Here is a 19712-nt window from a genome sequence, read left to right as displayed (position 1 = left end):
CTGGAATGATGTAAGCTATCACTTTTTGCAGGATCTAATAGTATTTATCAATTTAGACACAGATAACTAACTTTTGTTTATTTTAACCCCAAATTTAATTCGTAATAGGTGTTTCATCAATGCTGCTATCCACCGAATAAGAAATCTAACCGCCAAAGTAAAAAAAAAAAAAACGTTAAAATGTCCACGGAGCGAGCTCCAATAGGTGGTTTCAATTTTGTGCTTTGGCAGCGCATTGCAAAGCAACATCAAAATATGGTCTATTTTTTGAACCACCGAGCCTTTAAACCATTAGTCAGGGTGGTTTAAATTTTCGACAATGAATACTTAAAGAGTTAAAACACTCGGTAGTTTTATTAGTAGGGGAATCAGCGACACACGACCCTACGTCATCGGGAATTGTGATATGAATAATAACAGTGCATATAGCTTGGACACGGGCGAGTATGGAACACCCTTATCGACCGGGCAAATCCTGTGCCAATTAGTGTAATTAATTAATGAAACATACGAAAATCTTGATTCGTAACGTATTTAGGAATGAAATAAATAAGTACATGACATTGAAGGGGACAGGTGGCACTTTAAGGAAATGTATGTGTGCCGCCTCCTCCCTTCTGCCGAACCCCTGTTGACCGAGCGCAAAGGGGTTTCTTGTAACTATTGTGCTTACATCATCAAGAATTTTGACAATTAATTAAACCAGAGCGCACCGAAGAGCACGACTGAATTTTTGCCGCAATCACTTAAATTGGAACATGGAACAATGGATCCACGGATGAGTGTTAAATTAAATTAAAAAAAAAAATATTTAGACTAAGTCACAATGATGCACGTGTGAGAGCTTGGAGACGAAGAGGTGAACGATATCTGCCGATCAAAATGTAAGGGAAACCGTTCATTTTGGTCTGGGGCGGTATTTGTTCAACCGCACGAACCAATTTACATGTGTTTCCACGTGGAGGCCATGTAAACGCTCGCCAACATTTAGAAGACATTATACAACCTTACATATTGCCTTTTGCTTACGAGGAAGATCTAGATTTCATTTTACAGCACGACAATAATGCGAGACCCCACATTGCCAGGCTAATAACCGAATTCCTTTAAGAGCAAAATATTGAGGTTTTGGAGTGGCCAGCAAATTCTCCCGAGCTTAACCCTATTGAACATCTTCGGGATCACCTTAAAAGAAAGATAAGGAATCGCCAGCCCCCCAAAATTTGGACCAACTAGTTCAGGAAGAGTGGCATCTTATCAGAAGGGAGAGAATTGCAAATTTAATTGAATCTATGCCCCGTTTTTTTTTAGGTTCTTTAAAAATTGATAACTGTAATTTTTTTGTTGAGGTGATTGCTTTGTTGTTATATTTTTAATAGTTTTTAGAAAGAAATATAAATATACAAAATAATTAATTACAAAAGTGGCTCTTATTTTACTTTGAGTATAAATAATTTAAATATTCACAGTTCTAATACCATTAATGATGATCAATAAATTTAAATAAAACCAAGGAATTCACGAATCCCTCGTTTTTCATTGTTAAATTTTTATTTTTTACTTTTTCTTATACTATGTGTTATATTACAAGTTGATTTATTTATGTGCGTATCAAATAGTTGACAAATAAAATCATATCACTGATTCTAATAAACAAAAATTATATCTTACATTGTACATATCTCAGTTGTACATATTTACATTCATCTTAGTAAACTACCTACCATATCTACTAATATTAATAAATAATGTATTTAACCAAATTTTTTCCGGACATAAGCTTGAGACTAATCTAAAACTCTCATTTATTTAGTTTTTTTATAATCTTCCATTTGTGCATTATATTTCTCTTTGGATCGTTCATATCTATCCACATACACCTAAAATATTTAGAATAAACAAAATGATAATAAGGGGAAATAAACTCAATTATAATAATTCTTTTACCAATTGACTTGATTTCGCTTGTTTGACTATGAACTGATTGATTGATTGAAGCATTTTTTAGCAACATAATTAAAAAGCAGCACAGCAAGTGGGATGTACATATAATAAAAATTACCTTTTTATCTGGTACAGCTAATGAATTCCATTTTAATGCTAATTGTCTGGTCAATTCCTGCTTGGACGGTTCTACTTCACCTGGTTTCAATTCTGCAGATATCTGTTCCATCAAAATCTGTCTCTGTTCCTGACAAAATTGAAAGAATGGATTTGCCGGTCTTTTGGGAGCATTTGGATCTTTTTCACTTTTTGGAACTTTCTTTCCTGCAGGTCTTTTGGTTGCTTTTGTCTTTTCAGGTTTTGATTTTTCCAGTTTTTCTTTTACCGTAGGCTCCTCAGGTTTTTCTATGGGTTCCTTTTTAGGTGTAAGAAGAGGAGGAATGCTGGGTTTAACATCTTCTTCTTCATCTGCTAGGACTTCCATAGGGATGATTGTCAAATCTTCTCCATAAATGTTTATAAGGCGTTGTCTGAAAGAAAAAAATACATAGGATTTACAAATATATTTGACTTTAATTGGTAAAAATATTATTTGAAGAACCTTTTACGATTTAATTTCTAAATTGGTTTTGAATCAAAGGCCAGATTAAATAAGTTCATATGATATTTTTATGAACATGATTGTGTGTAAAAAGTTTATATTTATAAGTAGTTACCGACAAGGAAATATTAGACATAGCAAATACATAGTTTGACATTTCTGCTTCAGAGTAGATCAGGTTACAGTTAATAATCTTTGCATTTTGAGTCCCAGTTTGATTATAATTCAGCTTGCGCACAAAAACGTTCACATACTAGACGTATGTTCCAAGGCTCCACTATTTGGTCACATTTTTATGGTTTAAAGTAGCCCGCTCATAGTAAATGTTATATCATCATATGGGAAATTTTTTTTTGAAGATGACTACGAAAACGAGAGGAGTGCTTCTCAATACAGGGAGCCTCAAATAAAGAAATTCCACTTCAACTTTTAAACGGCTGCTCTGCCCAGTTCTGCTAACAATTGATGGTATTTCCATTGTTATTCTCGCACCTGGGATCCACTAGGCATTTTTAACATTATTCACTAGATAAAGACTGAACTAAATCTTTATGGACTATCTAAGGCATGTATTGTTATTATTTTTGTTTCTGTTGACATTTCAGTATTTATGTTTACATTTTCACATTATAATTAGGATTTAGGGAAATTCAGGTTTTAGCAGCACATTTAAATTCTTAGAAATATTAGTTTTATAAGATGAATCGTAGCTTTAAGTGCTGTAAAAATAAGGATTTTTTAAATTACTGTTGCGTAGCCTGCAACTCAATCTATCACCCTAGTTGCCTCGAGCGACAATCTGAGGTTATAAGGTTGGGAGGCTATAAAATTTTGTGTACGGAAAGATGTCAGACAACTTTTAATGAAGAAAAAGGTCAAACTAGGGCCTATGAAGAGAAAAGTGAGAGTATGATGGAGGAACTTAGGGAAAAGGATAGACACCTAGAGAGAATTCGTAGAAATAGTCTGGTTTTTGAGGATGAACTATTTGAAGCGGAAAGAAAGTTTTCATCGACACTTGATATTCTCAATAAAAAAAATGATGAACTTAGTTACGAGATTGACAATTTTAAGACTAAGGAACATGATCTGAATTTGTTGGTAAAGTCTCTGGAACAGGAAAAAATGGACCTTTCACTCAAAATGGACAAATTAACGGATTTAAATAAGGACCTAATTACCAACATTCACGCTATAGAAAACGAGAGTCTTGCATATAAACATCAAATTTCTTTGCTACAAAGAGATGTTGATGAGTATTCTTCTATTAATGAAGGGATGGTAACTTCTATAAGAGTTTTAGAAGCAGAAAAAAAAAGCTTTTCGTCCAGAGCTTCTGTTTGTAGCTGGAAAATGTAATAGATTGTTTCTTAAGCTTTTACGTAACAAAATGGGACATGTGTACAACATTCAATATTTTCTAAAACCTGGTTGCTTGACTCGTGATTTGGTACTAACTGCTTCAGCTTTTGCTTCCAATTTTACCAAGAACGATTTGGTGATCTTGTGGTTGAACGGAACATATTCTCCTACATCTATTATTAACGATTTTATCATTCCCTGTAAAAACACTACTTTCCTCGTCGTTATGACAAGCCCTTGTTTTGCTGCCCCAAGTTGTCCAAGTTGCAGTGTTATATATAATAGTATTCTGTTATTATATAAAGCTTTCCATAAAAACAACATTGACCTAAGTCGAATACTTGAATGAAATTATGCTAATCATTTTGCTGATTTGGCTTGTATATTACATGGCCACATAAAAAAATATTTTCTAAACCCACTGCATAAATCTAAGCATCTAAAACTAAATAGATCACCTAATTTTGTCGAAAGCGTATGAACTGCGTCTGAGCGTGTGACTGGTTCTGACTCTTTTTTATAGATGAGACCGTAGAGGTTGAAGCTCCCTTTCATTCAACTGCAATATCAAAATAAAGCATTGTAGTGCATTTTTATTAAATATTCAATCCCTTCGGAATAAGGTGGATGAGCTTCAACTTCTGCTTGCTAATTTTAATTTTCCTGACATTGTTATATTAACAGAACATTGGCTTAGACCTAATGAATGTTTTTGTATTGATGAGTATGTACCACTGTCAGTTTATTATAGACAAAACTCTATGCATGGAGGGACTGCTATTCTAATAAGGAGACATTTTCAAAGCTTTTTCTGTACTGTTGATGGTGATGCCTCAGTTGAACGGGTTTTTGAGTGTTCGGTGTGTTTTTGTAAATTTTTTAATATGTACGTTATTTGTATATACCGCCCTGTTTGTATATTTGTGTTTCTTGACAGGTTAGATTGTCTTCTGTCCCAGCTCCCTATTCACTCGCGTGTTATCTTGGCTGGACATTTTAATATTAATTATTCAGAGGTTTCCTTACCGCAAAGAAATTCTCTTGATGGAATCTTCAAATCATTTGCACTCACCATGCATGTTAATGCACCCTCGTATTTCGTCCTCTTCATCGACCACTATTGATTATTTCTGCAGTAATTTGGACGGTGTTACCTGTTCAGTGCACTCAGTGGGTATATCGGATCACGAGGGGGTGTATGTCCAATTCTCTGGTGACTTGAAAAACAAATCTGGCCGCCGCATTGGGAGAGTGTTTAGTGGGAACAATTTGAATTTATTTTCTCAATCCATTTCGTCTGTTAACTGGAAAGCAATTCGGGCTGCTCCACAACCATTTTTTTCTTTTATTATACATTACGTGATAAATATCTGCTTTCCCTTGGTTAGACTTAAATCCAAGAGACGAAAACCATGGATCACCGCGGGACTAAAAACATTTGAACAAAATTTGCGATGCTTAGCAAGACTTCGCAAATCTATAGACAATCAATTCATCAGGTCTTATTTTCAGGATTATCGGAAAATTTATAGGCATCTGATAAAAGTTAGAAAGGAACTGTATTACAATGAGCGCTTAGATTCGTCTGGTAACAGACAGAAGGAAAGTTGGTTAATGATTAACGAATGTAGGCAGTCTTCTCGTCGGCGGTTGGTTGAATCGGACTTGGGGCCCGGTGATTTCAATGACTATTTTTCTAATATTGCTAAGAAGTTACCGGAAGCAGTTCCTAGTGACGGCGATCCATCGTTATATCTTAATCGGAATGCTATCAACCAATCATTCTTTTTCCACGCTGTAGATGCCACCGAGGTCCTTGAAACAATTCAGTGCTTGAAGAATCATAGGTTTTCGGGTTCCGATGGTATCTCTTCACGTCTACTGTCACTTCTGCCTGCGAGCGCTTTAGGTGCTTTGGTTTGGGCAATCAATCAGTTATTTCTTCAGGGCGAGTTCCCATCCTGTTTAAAGGAAGCTATGATTATCCCTCTTCATAAGGGTGGAAGCTTGGACCGACCCTCTAACTTCCGTCCCATATCAATTTTGTCTACCCTCTCCAAGGTTCTTGAGTGGCTTGCAAAAAAGAGAATTGTCTCTTTTTTGATCAAATACAATTTGCTGTCCCCTAATCAGTATGGATTTATTAGTCGTAAAATATTTAATCATATTCCTTTTTCGATTAGGACTGTTACAGACCTTAAAAAGTTTAGGAGAGAACTAAAGAAATGAATCTTACCAAAAGCTTACTACAGCATTGAAGAGTATTTTAACGACTTATTTTAATATTTAAAATTAATTATATATTTGTTTATTTTATTATATTTTATTATTCTTGTTTTATGTTGGTTCTTGTCTTTTCTTTTCTTCTTTTTTGGTTTTTTCTTTGTTTATATAAAATATGCTTCTATGTACAATCAAAATCCATTCTGTATTATGTTTTTGTCCTGTATCCTGTTTAAACAAATAAATACTTGTATTATAAATTCTAGGATTAGGAAGCTTTTAGCACAAATTTGTAAACTTAGCAAATAAAGTATATTTTGACTTTGACTTATAGGACAGGTTAACAAGACTTTTACAATTCAGTAAAATTACGCCTATTTTTAAATTGGGTTCTCGAGACTCCATGGGTAACTATAGACCAATTAGTTTAATAAGAATAAGTACAAAAAGTAATAAAATGAGTCCTAAAATGGTGAATGCTGGGCTTTAAAAATAAATATGTCCTTATGGATAAATTTCAGTATAGTTCTTAAAACATTGTATCACACTAAGTCAAACTTAAATATATAACTTAAAATTTAACAGTATTGTTACAAAGTTAGTGTTTTTCAATACAATAATTATTTAACAAAAAATTTGAGAGCTCATAAAACAAATTATATTAATATAGATTAAATTTATAAAAAGTAATATTAAAATGTATCTATTCTTTTATTCTATCCATAAATAATATTAGCGCATATACTAGTAATTATAACTAGGCTACATCAGACTACTGGATAGTTAATCTGGAAACTTTAAGAAAACATTTTCATAGTTAGACCTTACCCATTCAGTTACAAGTAGATAAGGTTTTTATTAATAAATGGTAAAAGATTAAAGATTCTTGACTCTGAACTTTGTCAATATGACATTGACAAATTGTAAAATTTATTTGGTTTCTTATTTTTAGTATATATATATTTTTGAGTGATAATCAGGTTTGATACAATTGTATTGCACGTACTACTACAAATTCTTATGTCATTCTGGCCAGAAGGGGTGAGCTTTCAAAGGTTTAATTTTTCTCTTGGGCGAAATTTTTTAGACAAACGTGAAATAATATAAAAACTTTTTTCTCAGTGTAGTTTCTTATTTTAAGCTGCAACAGCACCTAATAGTTTACAAGAAGTCCAGGGCCATAGCTAAGTCTCTTTATGTTAGGTTAATACATTTTTTTAAGTCGATATTTTTTATGTTTAATATGCCTACATATACATATAGGGGCTATTATAATCGTAAATCCTTTTTATTTTTCAAATTCGGGCATTTGAGACTAAGCTGTTTGACTGCCTAGAATTACAAATAAAATAACATCATATATAAAGGGTACTAAGATGTATAATGTAAAATAAAATAACAAATTTTAAGCAGTTGAACGCATGTCTAGGAATTACCTCAACTGCCTGGATTTTGACAAAATATTCAGGAATTACAGAGACTATATAGTCGTAAATCCTTTTTTTCAATTCAAGGTGATTGTGTTTAAGCTGTTTGACTACCGGTAATTACAAATAAAATAAAATAATTAATGCAAACATTCCAGGCAGTTGAACTATACTCATACTAATGACAGCCTTTTCCTTAGTTAAGGCTTAATATAAAACTCATCAATATGAAAATTAGTATATTTTAAAGGTAAAAATCAGAAACCAAAAATACGTAATACAAATACAGAAATTAAAATCTGAGTGTATTAATTATTGTAAGTACATAAAATTTTTAATAAGATTTTTCGGGCAACAGGAGAATACCTTTATGACGTAAGACTAATAATAGGTACATATATTTAGAGTTATTACTGGAGGATCATTAAGTAAGTATCGGTATGTAGTAAGCATTAGAAAAAAATATTGTATACCCTTAATTTAAAAATAAGGTAAATAGATTTAGCTTATTTTAATTCTACATTCCTTAAGTTTTGTCCAGGAGCTAATTAGCTCTGTAAAATCTATTGTTTCTGCTAATTTTTTCTCACATTTTAATAATATTAAGTCATTCAATCTATCGTCATCCATGGTTGTTCTAAGAAAATTTTTAACAATCTTAAGTTGACTGAAACATCTTTCACTTGAAGCAGTTCCGTAACCAGCAGTGACAATGAATTGGATGACATAAGTTGCTAGTTTTAACATTTTATATTTTGTTGTTAAAATTTGTATTACAACTTAAAGACGCGAAGCTTGAGAACACATAGTAAATAAAACCTCTAATTCAGAATATAGAGCATACAACATCCGGTTTAGGTAAGTTTGGAAGAATCATATCAACTAATGCCTCTACATCTTTAATCAATAATTGAAGACTACAGGCGAAAAAGGATGAAGGTCACAAATCCAAAGTTTTGTGCAAAACAGATTTTAAATTTAAAAACCTTTTATTTTCTTATAGCTTAACTCTTTTTGGAAGATTTTTTTTTTAAAGGTAGGCTTGTGTATATGTTTTTACTAAAAGAGTTTAAAACTACTATTTTTTTAACATAAGCATCTAGAAAAAATTTTTATTATGGTTATGTACACAAAATCAGGAAAAAAAAGATGGGTCCAAAAATTTTTTATTCAGTTACATTTAAATTTTCAAAGTAAAGTTGAGCTTCGACACTACAAAAACGTTTTAAATCCTGCAGGTTTTGGTATTTCTTAGCATTGATGGGAATCCTGTTTTCATATTTGAAATTTGGAAGTTCAAATTGTCCTGAAGGTAGATCTAATATACCAACTATATTGTCTGCATTTTTTAATTTGCCTTTGGCTGCTTATTCCCTCGCTTTTCCTTTTTTGGTAGTTCCTAGTTTTTTTTTGTAGGCACTACGACGCTTGAAATAAAGCCTCCATTGTACGAATCACGATGATCGATCATTCTGGGCTCTTCTTTTTTATGAGCAGTTCTCTGATTGGGCGGGTTTCAAAGAGACATTTTGTTACATATTGTACATTGTTAAATGATCAGTCCAGCTTCGAAAAATCTCTTGTTCGAAAGTTCTTGAACTTCGAGATTCAATTCATTGAGTATGTAATTAAACAGCATAGAAGCAACTTCGTCTGCTCCTTTTTTTGCGGCGGTTTCTGTGTACGTATAAAAAAATGCTCACCACTGGCTAAAACGTGAATATTAAATAAGTAGAAGGATAACTGTCGTTTGTAGTATACGTCATTAGTGCTAATGTTTGGCAGTGGCAAGTTTTTTTGATAATCCATAGCAATAGCTTCAATATGGCGGTGTTGTTGAGCTCTTTTGCGTTCGGATCATTTTCTTTGATAAAAAGCCTCTGCCTTCTTAAGGTGAAGTTGATTTGTCACATGTAATGTAGCAAGGTTTGAAGCCTGTGAAGGATCTGCAATTTTTGCTTTATATTCATCGCAACTGCTGCATGTGTCACTGCGTGGGTAACTGAAACTAATGTTAAATTTGTTTACAAAGATAGAACGATATGACTCATATGAAATTGATCTAGTCGGATATAATTCATTAAACATTTGGAACATTTTCTTAATGTTTAACTCCTCCTGGTAGGTAGGTTTTTTTTCGTAAAGTTAATAGTGTGACTGTCTACCTTTAAATGATCGAATATGAGCAAAGACAGCATTAGTGGTTTCTTGGTGTAACTTGTTTGGTCGATTGGAATGTCGACCAAGACCATCTTCACCAACATGTCCATCTTTAACAAGCTTTTGCTGGATGTTTTGAATACGCTTCGCTGATATTCCATGTAACGACAGCATTGTTTTGTAGCAAACAGGAATCTCTTTGGCTCCATTATCTCGCATTACTCGAACCTTGAAAGCTTAACTACTGTAAAACAAGTAATGAGCTAGAACAATAATACAACTTACCTTATATTTGTAGGAGAATGAGTGATAAACTACATCTTCATCGTTAGCTTTTCTTTGGCGCCGTCTTTTAACTGGCTCATGCGAAATGAGACCTGCCAAGTATAAGGTCTGCTCATTATAGGATTTTATTTCATTAAAGTTTTTAATAATCGCCAAACGGTCTTGAACACCAATTACTTCAAAACATTTTAACATTGAAATTACAACTGCTACCAGTTTCATGTGTTTGCAATCTTAGTTAGCAATCTTAGTACGAGTCAAAAACGCGACCTAATTTTGGCCTTTTTTTAGTAACGCTTGAAGATTCACACTCAGCCATCTTAAAAATTCCGTGAAAAACACGTGAAGCAGACAAAAATATGTATAAATCGAGTGGACCATCATCTTTTTTCCCCTGTATGGCATATACCAAAACGCACCTTATATGGTCATCTCATTTGTTTTCCTCGGTACGGTATAATAGACGTAAAATACTGGATTTTTTCCGCGATTTGGCGTGTCTATCTCAATTTTTCGTTTTTTGGACCCTCATCCTTTTTCCCCTGTGGTCTTCAATTGATGTGAAAGGGAAATTAAAGATTTTGAAAAAGGGTGACAAATTGGAAACAATATGTTCAATTGATGCCCTAATTTTGTTTATAAAAGTATCCATAACGCTTTTAAATTCTTTTCTATAAAATGTGTACAAGTCAAAATCTGCTTGAGTTTGATTATTTTCATCTAACCATTTGGGTATTAATCTTCGCCTATGATATTTCTTAAAATCGTCTTCAGCGTTTATGCCTACCTTAGAAGCAATTTGAATAAAGTTAGAATTGTGTTAAAAATTTAAAAAAATGCTCTTAAGCTTAAATCTCATTTTTAAAATCTTTAAATACTTCTGTAACGGGCAGCAAATTTTGTGCCCCTTATAATAGTTAATGGGGGAGGAGCATCCCCTGGTCACTACGGCCCTACAGAAGTCATTAAACACATGGACTCAATTGGAAAAACTTATTACAAATTATTTTTTATAATAAATAGATAATATATATTTGTTGCTGGTGTATTTGTAAATCTCTCAATGGTATGTATTTAAATTCTGAGGCTGAAAATGTAATTCATTTTCTTTTTCTTTGTTTTGGTTAAGATTACACACTGTGAATGCTATATACCCTTGGTAACAATGCCCTTGCACAGTTTTACAAATTGTTACAATTGTAAATTTATGAACTACCTATTTGAAATTTGTTAAAAGAAATAATATTGATCAGAATTTATTTATTTAGCAGTTTATTTCCAACAGGCAAAGCCCAGTTACAGGAAAATCTACAATTAATGTTTTGAAAGTGTAAACAAGTATTAAATTACTATAAATTAAATAACAACAAGAAAGAAAAATAAGGAAAACTTAAATTATTATAGTAACATCATGTATGTATCAAAATTAAAGGAGATGTAGATTAACATTAGAATGAACAAAGAAAGGGATTCATGGGACAAGGGAAAAAAGGAAGAGAAAAGGAATTATGGTAACTATTGGTTTGTCAGAGACAAAACTAGTTCCTTTATGGAGCATACAAATATGTCACAGGTTGATGATACTGAATTAAAAATTCTGCACATTTGATATACGGGAACCGTATTCCAGTCTTGATCTAACAAAGAAAAAGTACAATAGTTTTATTGAGTCGGCTATTTCGAATGACAAAACCCAGAAGTATCAATGAGGAGGTCACTGTCTGTTCAATATGTGGCACAAATGTGAGCCTATCATCAAATACAACCCCTAGATCTTTAATATTGTCTTTTTTTTGTGAATTGGTATTACTTTAGCACATTTCCAGATGCCTGGAAATTTGCCAGTTTTCAAAATAAGGTTAAAAATATGACATAAAGGCTGACAAAGGAACATGCAGTCTTTAGCCACAAAACTTGGAACACCATCTGGATCGGCTGTCAACATGTTTTTTAGCCTCCGACTAGCAGCAATAATTTCCTCAGTGGTAATTGATGGAAGAATGTCAATGAGGTCTGAGGAATTAGAAGGAGGATAGGTTTCTGCGAGGTTGATTGGATCTTTATAGGCATTCTGAAAAAGTTTGGCAAAAGCTGGCACAATATTTTCTGTTCCTTGAAAAGAATTATCATTGGCATCGCACATTATAGACGGAAGTGAAGAATGACCTTTCTGAGCTCTAACAAAAGACAACATGATGAGGGATCAGTGACAATGAGATTTTATAATATTAAGGGTCTAATTACAAACCTAATTACTAAACATATATGGATTCAAGTATATGAAGATATTTGATAAACAGTAAGACTGTGAAACATATTCATTTGAAGCCCTTACAAAGTGGAACATGATACACAATGTTAATAGTATTTGCTAAAATCAATAAATGCCAATGAATGAATCACACTTACTTAAAAAATTGGACCTCTTTATGCCTTCTCTTGGTGATTTTGTTCACTTCTTGTATACGAAAAACTAAGATTTCATTGGATCTTTGTAACTGAGAACATTCCTCTAAGAGCAACTTGTATTTGGTATAGTAGACATCATTTTCTTGACTGTTTTCATAATCAACATCATTTTCTGATTCATCAGACATGATCTGTAACTGATACTTACTATTCTCTAGATACTATACTTTATTTTATTAATGCCTTTACTTATTTGATGAAGAAAATAGCCGAAAACTGCAAAAATATTAAAAATTAAACCTTTAGTGAAAAAAAAAATTAAATCAGTGTTTGTTTATATTTTGTTTGCTTTTGACAGTTTTGACATCACAAACAAACGTCACGGCTGTGACAATTTGAACATGTTACGACAAGTTCTAAAGAAGCGTTTATATTTGCAGCTGCAATAGCCATTCTCGTAGGCGATATTAAGTATCAGTCGCAAGGGGACAATAAAACCACAAATAAATTTTTTAATTATAATTACTAAATTTTTAATTATCTATTACAAAAATTATATGTGGTGGCATAAATTGTCGCTTAACAGATGTTGCGCGACAAATTTGTCCAGCGTATTGCTATTCCAATCGTACATAAATGTCAATAGCTGTCAAATCCTACACACGTGTTCGGAGTTATTTTGTTATTGTGTTTGTTTTGATTACTGTTTATTCAGCTTTTGCTTATTGCTGACTAATAAGTGAGTGCCAGTGCTCTAACTGTGTTAGTATATGCTACAGGATGGAGGTTACACAGGAAAGTGAGTACTTACAACTAGATATTTTAACTCTTCTACAAGGATAATAGTGAATTTATATTATAAAATTTACATTTTAAATAACAAATAGGTAGTATAAGAATAATAATATAATAATAAATAAGTAGGCATAAATTTCATGTTATAAGTCTGAATTTCACGTCTAAGGACTTCTACATTGATGGGTGTCTTTTGGAATAGGCAGAGCTGAGGCTGATAATAAGTCTCTGATGCTGACCATTATTGACTTACTTGGTAGCTATGGATTTAAAAGACCTGTACATTAAGATTGGTAAGATCATTTATGTATAGGAGAAAATGTATAGGCCCCAAAACTGAACCCTGAGGAACTCCCAAGATGATAGGATGGTAATCAGATTACTTAGATCCTACAAGCACTCATTGTTGCCGATCTTGCAGATTGGAAGCAAACCAAGAAAATGAAACTCCCTGAAATCTATAATGATAAAGCTTCCGCAGCAGAATCCTGTGGCAGACACAATCGAAAGCCTTCGACAAATCACAAAAAACTGCCGCCGAAACTCCGCCAGCATTTATCTGGGAGTAAAGCTCATGAAAAAAATTAAACATGGCATCATGGGTACTGGTATTTTCACAGAAGCCAAATTGAAGTCTGGTGAGGATGTTTTTGGACTTTAAAAAGGACATTATTCGATTTTTAACCAGTTTTTCGATTACCTTTGATAGCGTAGACAAGAGAGAGATGGGAAGAAAGTTGGAATTATCAAGAGCTCCACCCTTGTGAATTGGGATAACTTTAGCTGATTTTAGGCAAGATGGAAATATCCCCTTGCTCCAAGAAAGGTTAATTGCGTCAACTAGTGCCTTTAGCGCCGTTTCGGGAAGGTTGAGATAAATCTTAGCTGAAAGGTTGTCTTCTCCAGTTGAATTTTTATTTTTTTCAGTATACAGAATATCCTTGAGTTCGTTTAGGTTTGTAGGTATAAAGAAGAAGGAATTTGGAACATGAATGGCTGGCAAGGGAAGAGGATCCACAGAAGGGTTCAAATTTTGCTGAAGTTGTAGAGCAATAGTAGAAAAAAATTGTTAAAATCATTGGGAGAGACTTCAGGGCATTGTCTTGACTGCTTACCACAACTGTGACGAATATCATTAATAATTTTCCAACTCTCCTTATATATGTTAGATGAACCACTTAAACGGTTGGAGTAGTAAGTTTGCTTAGAGATTTTATCAGACGACGATACAAGGCTCGGTAAGAATTGAAATAGTTATGAAAAACTGGAGTCAGTGAACTTTCTTATTGTGTGAAGAGATCTCAGATTTCTTGAAGATACTTTCAAACCCCTCGTGAACCAAGATTTTATAGGTTTGGATTTCGGTTTGATTTTAATCATTGGGAAGGAAGCATCAAAGAGCTTAACAATTTTTGTGTGAAAGGAAGATAAATCGAAAATAGAATTCCAGGACTTAGAGTCCTATAAATAGAATAGCTTCTACAGTGAATAGATTTGCAAAAGATCTTGATTTTTTCAGTACATCTTTAAATAAATTTAAGTCGTCAGCTAGGGCAACTATCTTGGGATAGTGCCCTACTCCCACTCTTTGGATTATGTTTAGTACAGTATTGTTTATTAGTATTATAGTTTTTACTTAAGACTACTGTTAATTATTAATAAGTACTTGAAATGTTATATACGTTGATGAATAAATAAATAAATAAATAAATAAATAAATAAATAAATAAATAAATAAATAAGAGCTGAAAGTTGATGAAACTTATTAACTTACAAATGAATCTAAAGATCTGAATTGTACCATAAGCTCTGAGCAGTTTAATACTTTCTTTGTGACCATTGCAAAGAACATTCTAAAAGATTTTTCATCAAGCAATTCTGACCCCCTTTTTCATCCCTCTAGATCAGGCTTTGGTTGTGGAGATTTTAAAATCAAGGAAGTGTGCTTTAATGATGTTAGGGAAATTGATGAAATGGTTTGAAACCCAAAAGAAGCTGTTATATATATGGTCTGTGTACATACCTTATTATCAATAAAAATAAAAACCAAATTATCTGTCCATTATCTAAGTTAATTAACATGTGCATATGTGAGAACACCTTTCCATCTTGCCTTAAACAAGCTGTAGTTTCACCCATCTTTAAAAAGGGAGACAAAAACTCTGTAAATAACTACAGGCCTATTTCCTTGCTTCCAATTGTGTCTAAAATTTTTGAAAAAGTCATAGCCAATCAAATTGTGAATTTTAAGTGCAATAACTTGTTTTCTGACACTCAGTTTGGTTTTAGACAAGGTAAACACCACAAATGCAGTGCTTGACCTATTAAATAACATCATGAACGAATATGAGGACCGCCTTTATCTCTCTGCCTTATTCTGTGATCTTAGCAAGGCATTCGATTGTATGTCTCATGATTTATTGTTAAAAAATTTTAAATACTACAATTTTGATGAAAACACCATAAATCTTTTATCAAGCTACTTGCAGGATGGCTGGCAGATGGTAAAGGTCAATGGTAAATTTTCTGACAAGCCAGGGTAAGTGTGGTAGTTCCTCAGACGTCTGTGCTGGGCCCAGTTTTCTTCCTCATCTTTAATAATGATCTTCCCCTTGGAAGGCAAATATGGGGATTTCTAATCTTTGCTGATGATACCGCTACCTTTGCATTTGGTAAGTCTGAGGCAGAAGCCATTCGCAAAACTGTCTGAGGCTAAAGAGCAGGTGGAGGAATGATTTTTAGCAAGAGGGCTCTTGTTGAACTGATACTACCACCCTGAAAACCTCCTACTTGGGCATTTTCCACACCGTTATGGCTTATGGTGTGCTTGTATGGGGATGATCCTATCACGCACAGAGGGTTTTTGGTCTTCAGAGAAGGGCCATTCGGATTCTGTGTAGTATGGGCTATAGAGAGGACTGCCGAAATTCTTTCCCTCTGTTAGGAATATTGACACTCCCTTGTCTATATATATTAGAAAACCTCCTTTACATCAAGAAAAACGGCAATATAGTTACTCATCAGGACATATATACACACGACACCAGAAACAAGGCTCGCTGTGTTCCTATGTTTTGCCGTTGGGGAAAGTGTCAGAGAAGGCCTGTCTTTATTGGTGTTAAGTTGCTTAACAAGCTGCCTAGTTCTGTAAGGGAAAAAATTTAAAAGAATTCAAATGCCACATCAAAAAGTTCCTATTGAAAAATCCTTTTTATAGTGTACAAGAATTTCTTGATTTCCAGTTTTAATCGTCCGCCATAGCATCTCAATGCACTCTCTATTAGCGTTTAAAAATGTATTACATATATTTGTATTTTGATGATTTTAATGTAAATGTGTTTTTTTAGTCTTAATTTTAGTGTTTATATTTTAGTGTATTGTTCCATATTTTAATTGTTTATGTGAGTGTAGTATCTACTATTAATGTTTTATATTTAGCTGTAAGATTTTTCGATTTATATATTTTGACAAGTGTAAACATTTTTTTTTTGTAGTGACACAATAAACCATTTGATTTGATTTGATACATGGCAAAAATGTTTATGATGCCCTTGTGGAGTCACATTTTAGCTGTTAATTTGTTTCTGGTAATCACGAGCCCATTATCTCTTTAATACAGTATTTGTTCTGTAAAAAAGTAGAACCCTTTGTGGAGTGAGGTGTTCTTCTGTGCTGTGTGCCAATCTTTTGTGCAAAATAGAATCAGAAGGCTCAACTAGATGTTGTTATGACTGACTGTGCGAAGGCATTTGACAGGGTTGATCATGAGTTATTAATTGATAAATTTTGTGCAATTAGCTTTTCTGAATTGGCATGTGGCTTTATGCAGTCTTCTCTTCAAAATTGAAATCAAAAGGTAAAAGTAGGAAAATCATTTTCAAATACATTTGTGTCTACATCGGGAGTGCCTGAGGGTAGTAATCTTGGCCCTTTACTGTTTGCAATTTTCATTAATAATCTACCTGAGAGTATGTTCACTTTTCCCAAAGCCTAGTTTTTACTGACGATTTTAAAATATTCATTCACATTAGTTCTCTTAATGATTTTAAAGATTTACAGAAGGAATTATGAACCAATGGTTTGTGGACAATAAAATGTGTCTTAATATCAGCAATTGTCATTTAATCAGCTTTACCCAAAAAAATAGCCCTATATTATATGACTATAAATTAAATAATAAAATAATTTAAATTATAGTCATATAATCTAATATAATAAGGTTATTTTTGAGACATCAATGTGAGTACTTAAGAGAGTTGTGCTATCAACAATATATTAATAAGGTGGAAATGAATCTCGCTAGCAATCCGAGGTACTTCTGGTCATATATTCGAAATAAAAGAACTGGTTTTAGCCTTCCCTCCAGAATGACATACAATAACAGGATTAGTATGAATATCTCGGATACTGCAGATATGTTTGCAGAATACTTTTCATCGGTCTTTTCGGATGAGCAAGTGAATGACATACCATCTTTTGATTTTGATAAATCAATTTGTCTGAGCAATTTAACTCTGTCAACGCAGGATGTTTATGAGGTTATTACTTCCTCTAAGAATAAGCTCTGTGCTGGACCAGATGGGATTCCGGCATTCTTCCTAATGAAATGTGTTTGTGTTCTTACAAAACCAATACTGTTCATTTTCAACAAATCTCTAGGTACTGGTTCTTATCCCACTCTCTGGAAGAGAAGTTTTCTAAAACCCATTTTTAAATCTGGTAGTAGAAATGAAATTTGCAATTATCGAGCTGTGTGTAACCAATCTGAGTTGCCAAAGCTGCTTGACTGCCTGGTGAGTCATAGGATTGCCTGGAGTTTCAAATCTTTATTTAATCCTGAGCAATTTGGATTTATAAAAGGCAGATCTACTGATGCTAATTTGGTGCTGTATGTCAACTACCTCTACCGCAGCTTGGAGAAGGGACTTCAGGTTGACTCAATATATTTTTTCAAGGCTTTTGATAGGGTTAACCATGGGGTACTCTTGCAGAAGCTTAGGGCTTTAGATATTGTGGGGCCTCTTCTTCAGTGGATCTCGGGATTCATGAGAGGTAGAACCCAGATTGTTAATCTTGGAGGTACATGTTCGTCTGAAATTTTGGTGCCATCTGGGGTGCCACAGGGCTCTCACTAAGGCCCTGTTTTGTTTTGCCTCTTTTTGATTGATTTAGTTTGGAAACTTGAAAATTGTCGTGTGCTAATGTTTGCTGATGATGTGAAGCTATTTAGGCCTATCACATCCCTTTCCGATGCTGTGCTTCTGCAAAAAGACCTTAATTTGCTCTTTGATTGGTGCCACTTGAATAGAATGGCCCTTAATATCAATAAGTGCCATAAGATTACTTTTTCTAAGCAAAGAAACCCTATTGCTTTTCTTTATAAAATAAATAATGTAGCCAATAATTGGTGTCAAAACAGAGGTTTCTGACTTAGGAATATTTATTGACCCCAGGTTGTCTTTTAAAAGTCACATCAATCAGGTGACTGGTAGGGCAATAAAAATGCTGGGTTTTATCCAACGGTCTACAACTGATTTGTGTTTGTTTACTTTTAGATTACTTTATTGCTCTCTAGTTAGGCCCATCTTGGAGTATGGCTCAATTGTGTGGTCCCCATCATATAACTGCTACATTGAGCAGATTGAAAAAACTCAAAATAAATTTTTAAGGGTGGCTGCTTTTAGATGTGGTTACAGGAGACAGGAGTATTACTATCAGTGGGTCAGGGATAACCTGAATTTACCCACATTAGAGTCACGAAGAACATTACTCGACTTATGTTTTATGCATAAGGTTTTAAATGCTACTATAGATTGTCCCGAGTTATTGTCTCTTTTTAAACTTAGGGTGCCTTCGAGATTGAATAGACAATCAGAAATATTTTCAGTCCCATTCCACCGTACCAATTATTGTATTAATGAGCCAATTACACGAATGGCTCGAAGTGCTAATGGTCTGTCAGGACAGATAAGCTTTTTTGACTCTAGGATTACATCTTTTAAGGGGCAGTTAAAGAATATTATTTCATAGGGGCTTTAATTAATTAACTCATCTACACCTTTCCTTGATTTATAGATGGTTTTGTATCTGAATATATATGTTTGTATGGGTATGCTATGTTACACCTTTGTAAATGGATTCCGTAAATAAATAAATAATAATAATAATTAGTAAAAAGAGTTAATGACAAGACTTGGGGGCTTATTTGCAATCAAACTTAAAATTTAATTAGCACCAGGATATTATTATTAAAAAAGCATATAGGGTAGAATGGTTTTTCAATCAATTTAATTTTTTTATAAGTTTGTTGTTTGGTGCTCAGCAAAAAAGAGTCTACATTTAAGTTTCTCCTGGGATATTTCTCTTTCCAGGTCCTTATTTAGGTTAGTATAATTAATAATCTTCCTATTAGTTATGTTAGTTTTTTTTATTAAATTAAATTCGTTATTTAAAGAAATTAAATTAAGAAATTGTCGTGGTTTTGTATTTCTAACTTTTGAATTTTG

The 19712-nt window shown here is 33.3% G+C and overlaps 2 protein-coding genes and 1 long non-coding RNA gene across 3 annotated transcripts in view; 1 reads left to right on the top strand and 2 right to left on the bottom strand.

Moving 5' to 3' along the window:
- Positions 1-1736: 1736 nt before the first annotated feature.
- LOC126735855 (uncharacterized) lies at positions 1737-12751 on the bottom strand. The gene is made up of 4 exons (XM_050439942.1): positions 12661-12751; positions 12412-12608; positions 2063-2474; positions 1737-1880 (listed from the first exon to the last, which is right to left on the bottom strand). Exons 2-4 carry the CDS (start codon positions 12597-12599, stop codon positions 1806-1808), a joined length of 675 nt encoding a protein of 224 aa, XP_050295899.1. The 5' UTR covers positions 12600-12608; positions 12661-12751; the 3' UTR covers positions 1737-1805.
- Positions 8771-10836, bottom strand: LOC126735981 (uncharacterized). Its single transcript, XR_007660577.1, has 3 exons — positions 10003-10836; positions 9723-9945; positions 8771-9565 (listed from the first exon to the last, which is right to left on the bottom strand). It is a non-coding gene; the product is annotated as an uncharacterized LOC126735981 (long non-coding RNA).
- Positions 12752-13065: 314 nt separating the features above from the next.
- LOC126735624 (poly(A)-specific ribonuclease PARN-like) overlaps positions 13066-19712 on the top strand; it is a 32372-nt gene continuing 25725 nt past the window's right edge. The window contains exon 1 of the mRNA XM_050439683.1: positions 13066-13210. Within this exon, the coding sequence (XP_050295640.1) occupies positions 13192-13210 (19 nt within the window). The 5' untranslated portion in view covers positions 13066-13191. The remainder of the gene's footprint in view (positions 13211-19712) is intronic.

The sequence above is a fragment of the Anthonomus grandis genome, chromosome 1, assembly GCF_022605725.1.
Source record: "Anthonomus grandis grandis chromosome 1, icAntGran1.3, whole genome shotgun sequence".
Taxonomy (NCBI): domain Eukaryota; kingdom Metazoa; phylum Arthropoda; class Insecta; order Coleoptera; family Curculionidae; genus Anthonomus; species Anthonomus grandis.
Note: the sequence above shows the minus strand (reverse complement) of the source record. Positions and strands in the feature narration are given on the sequence as shown.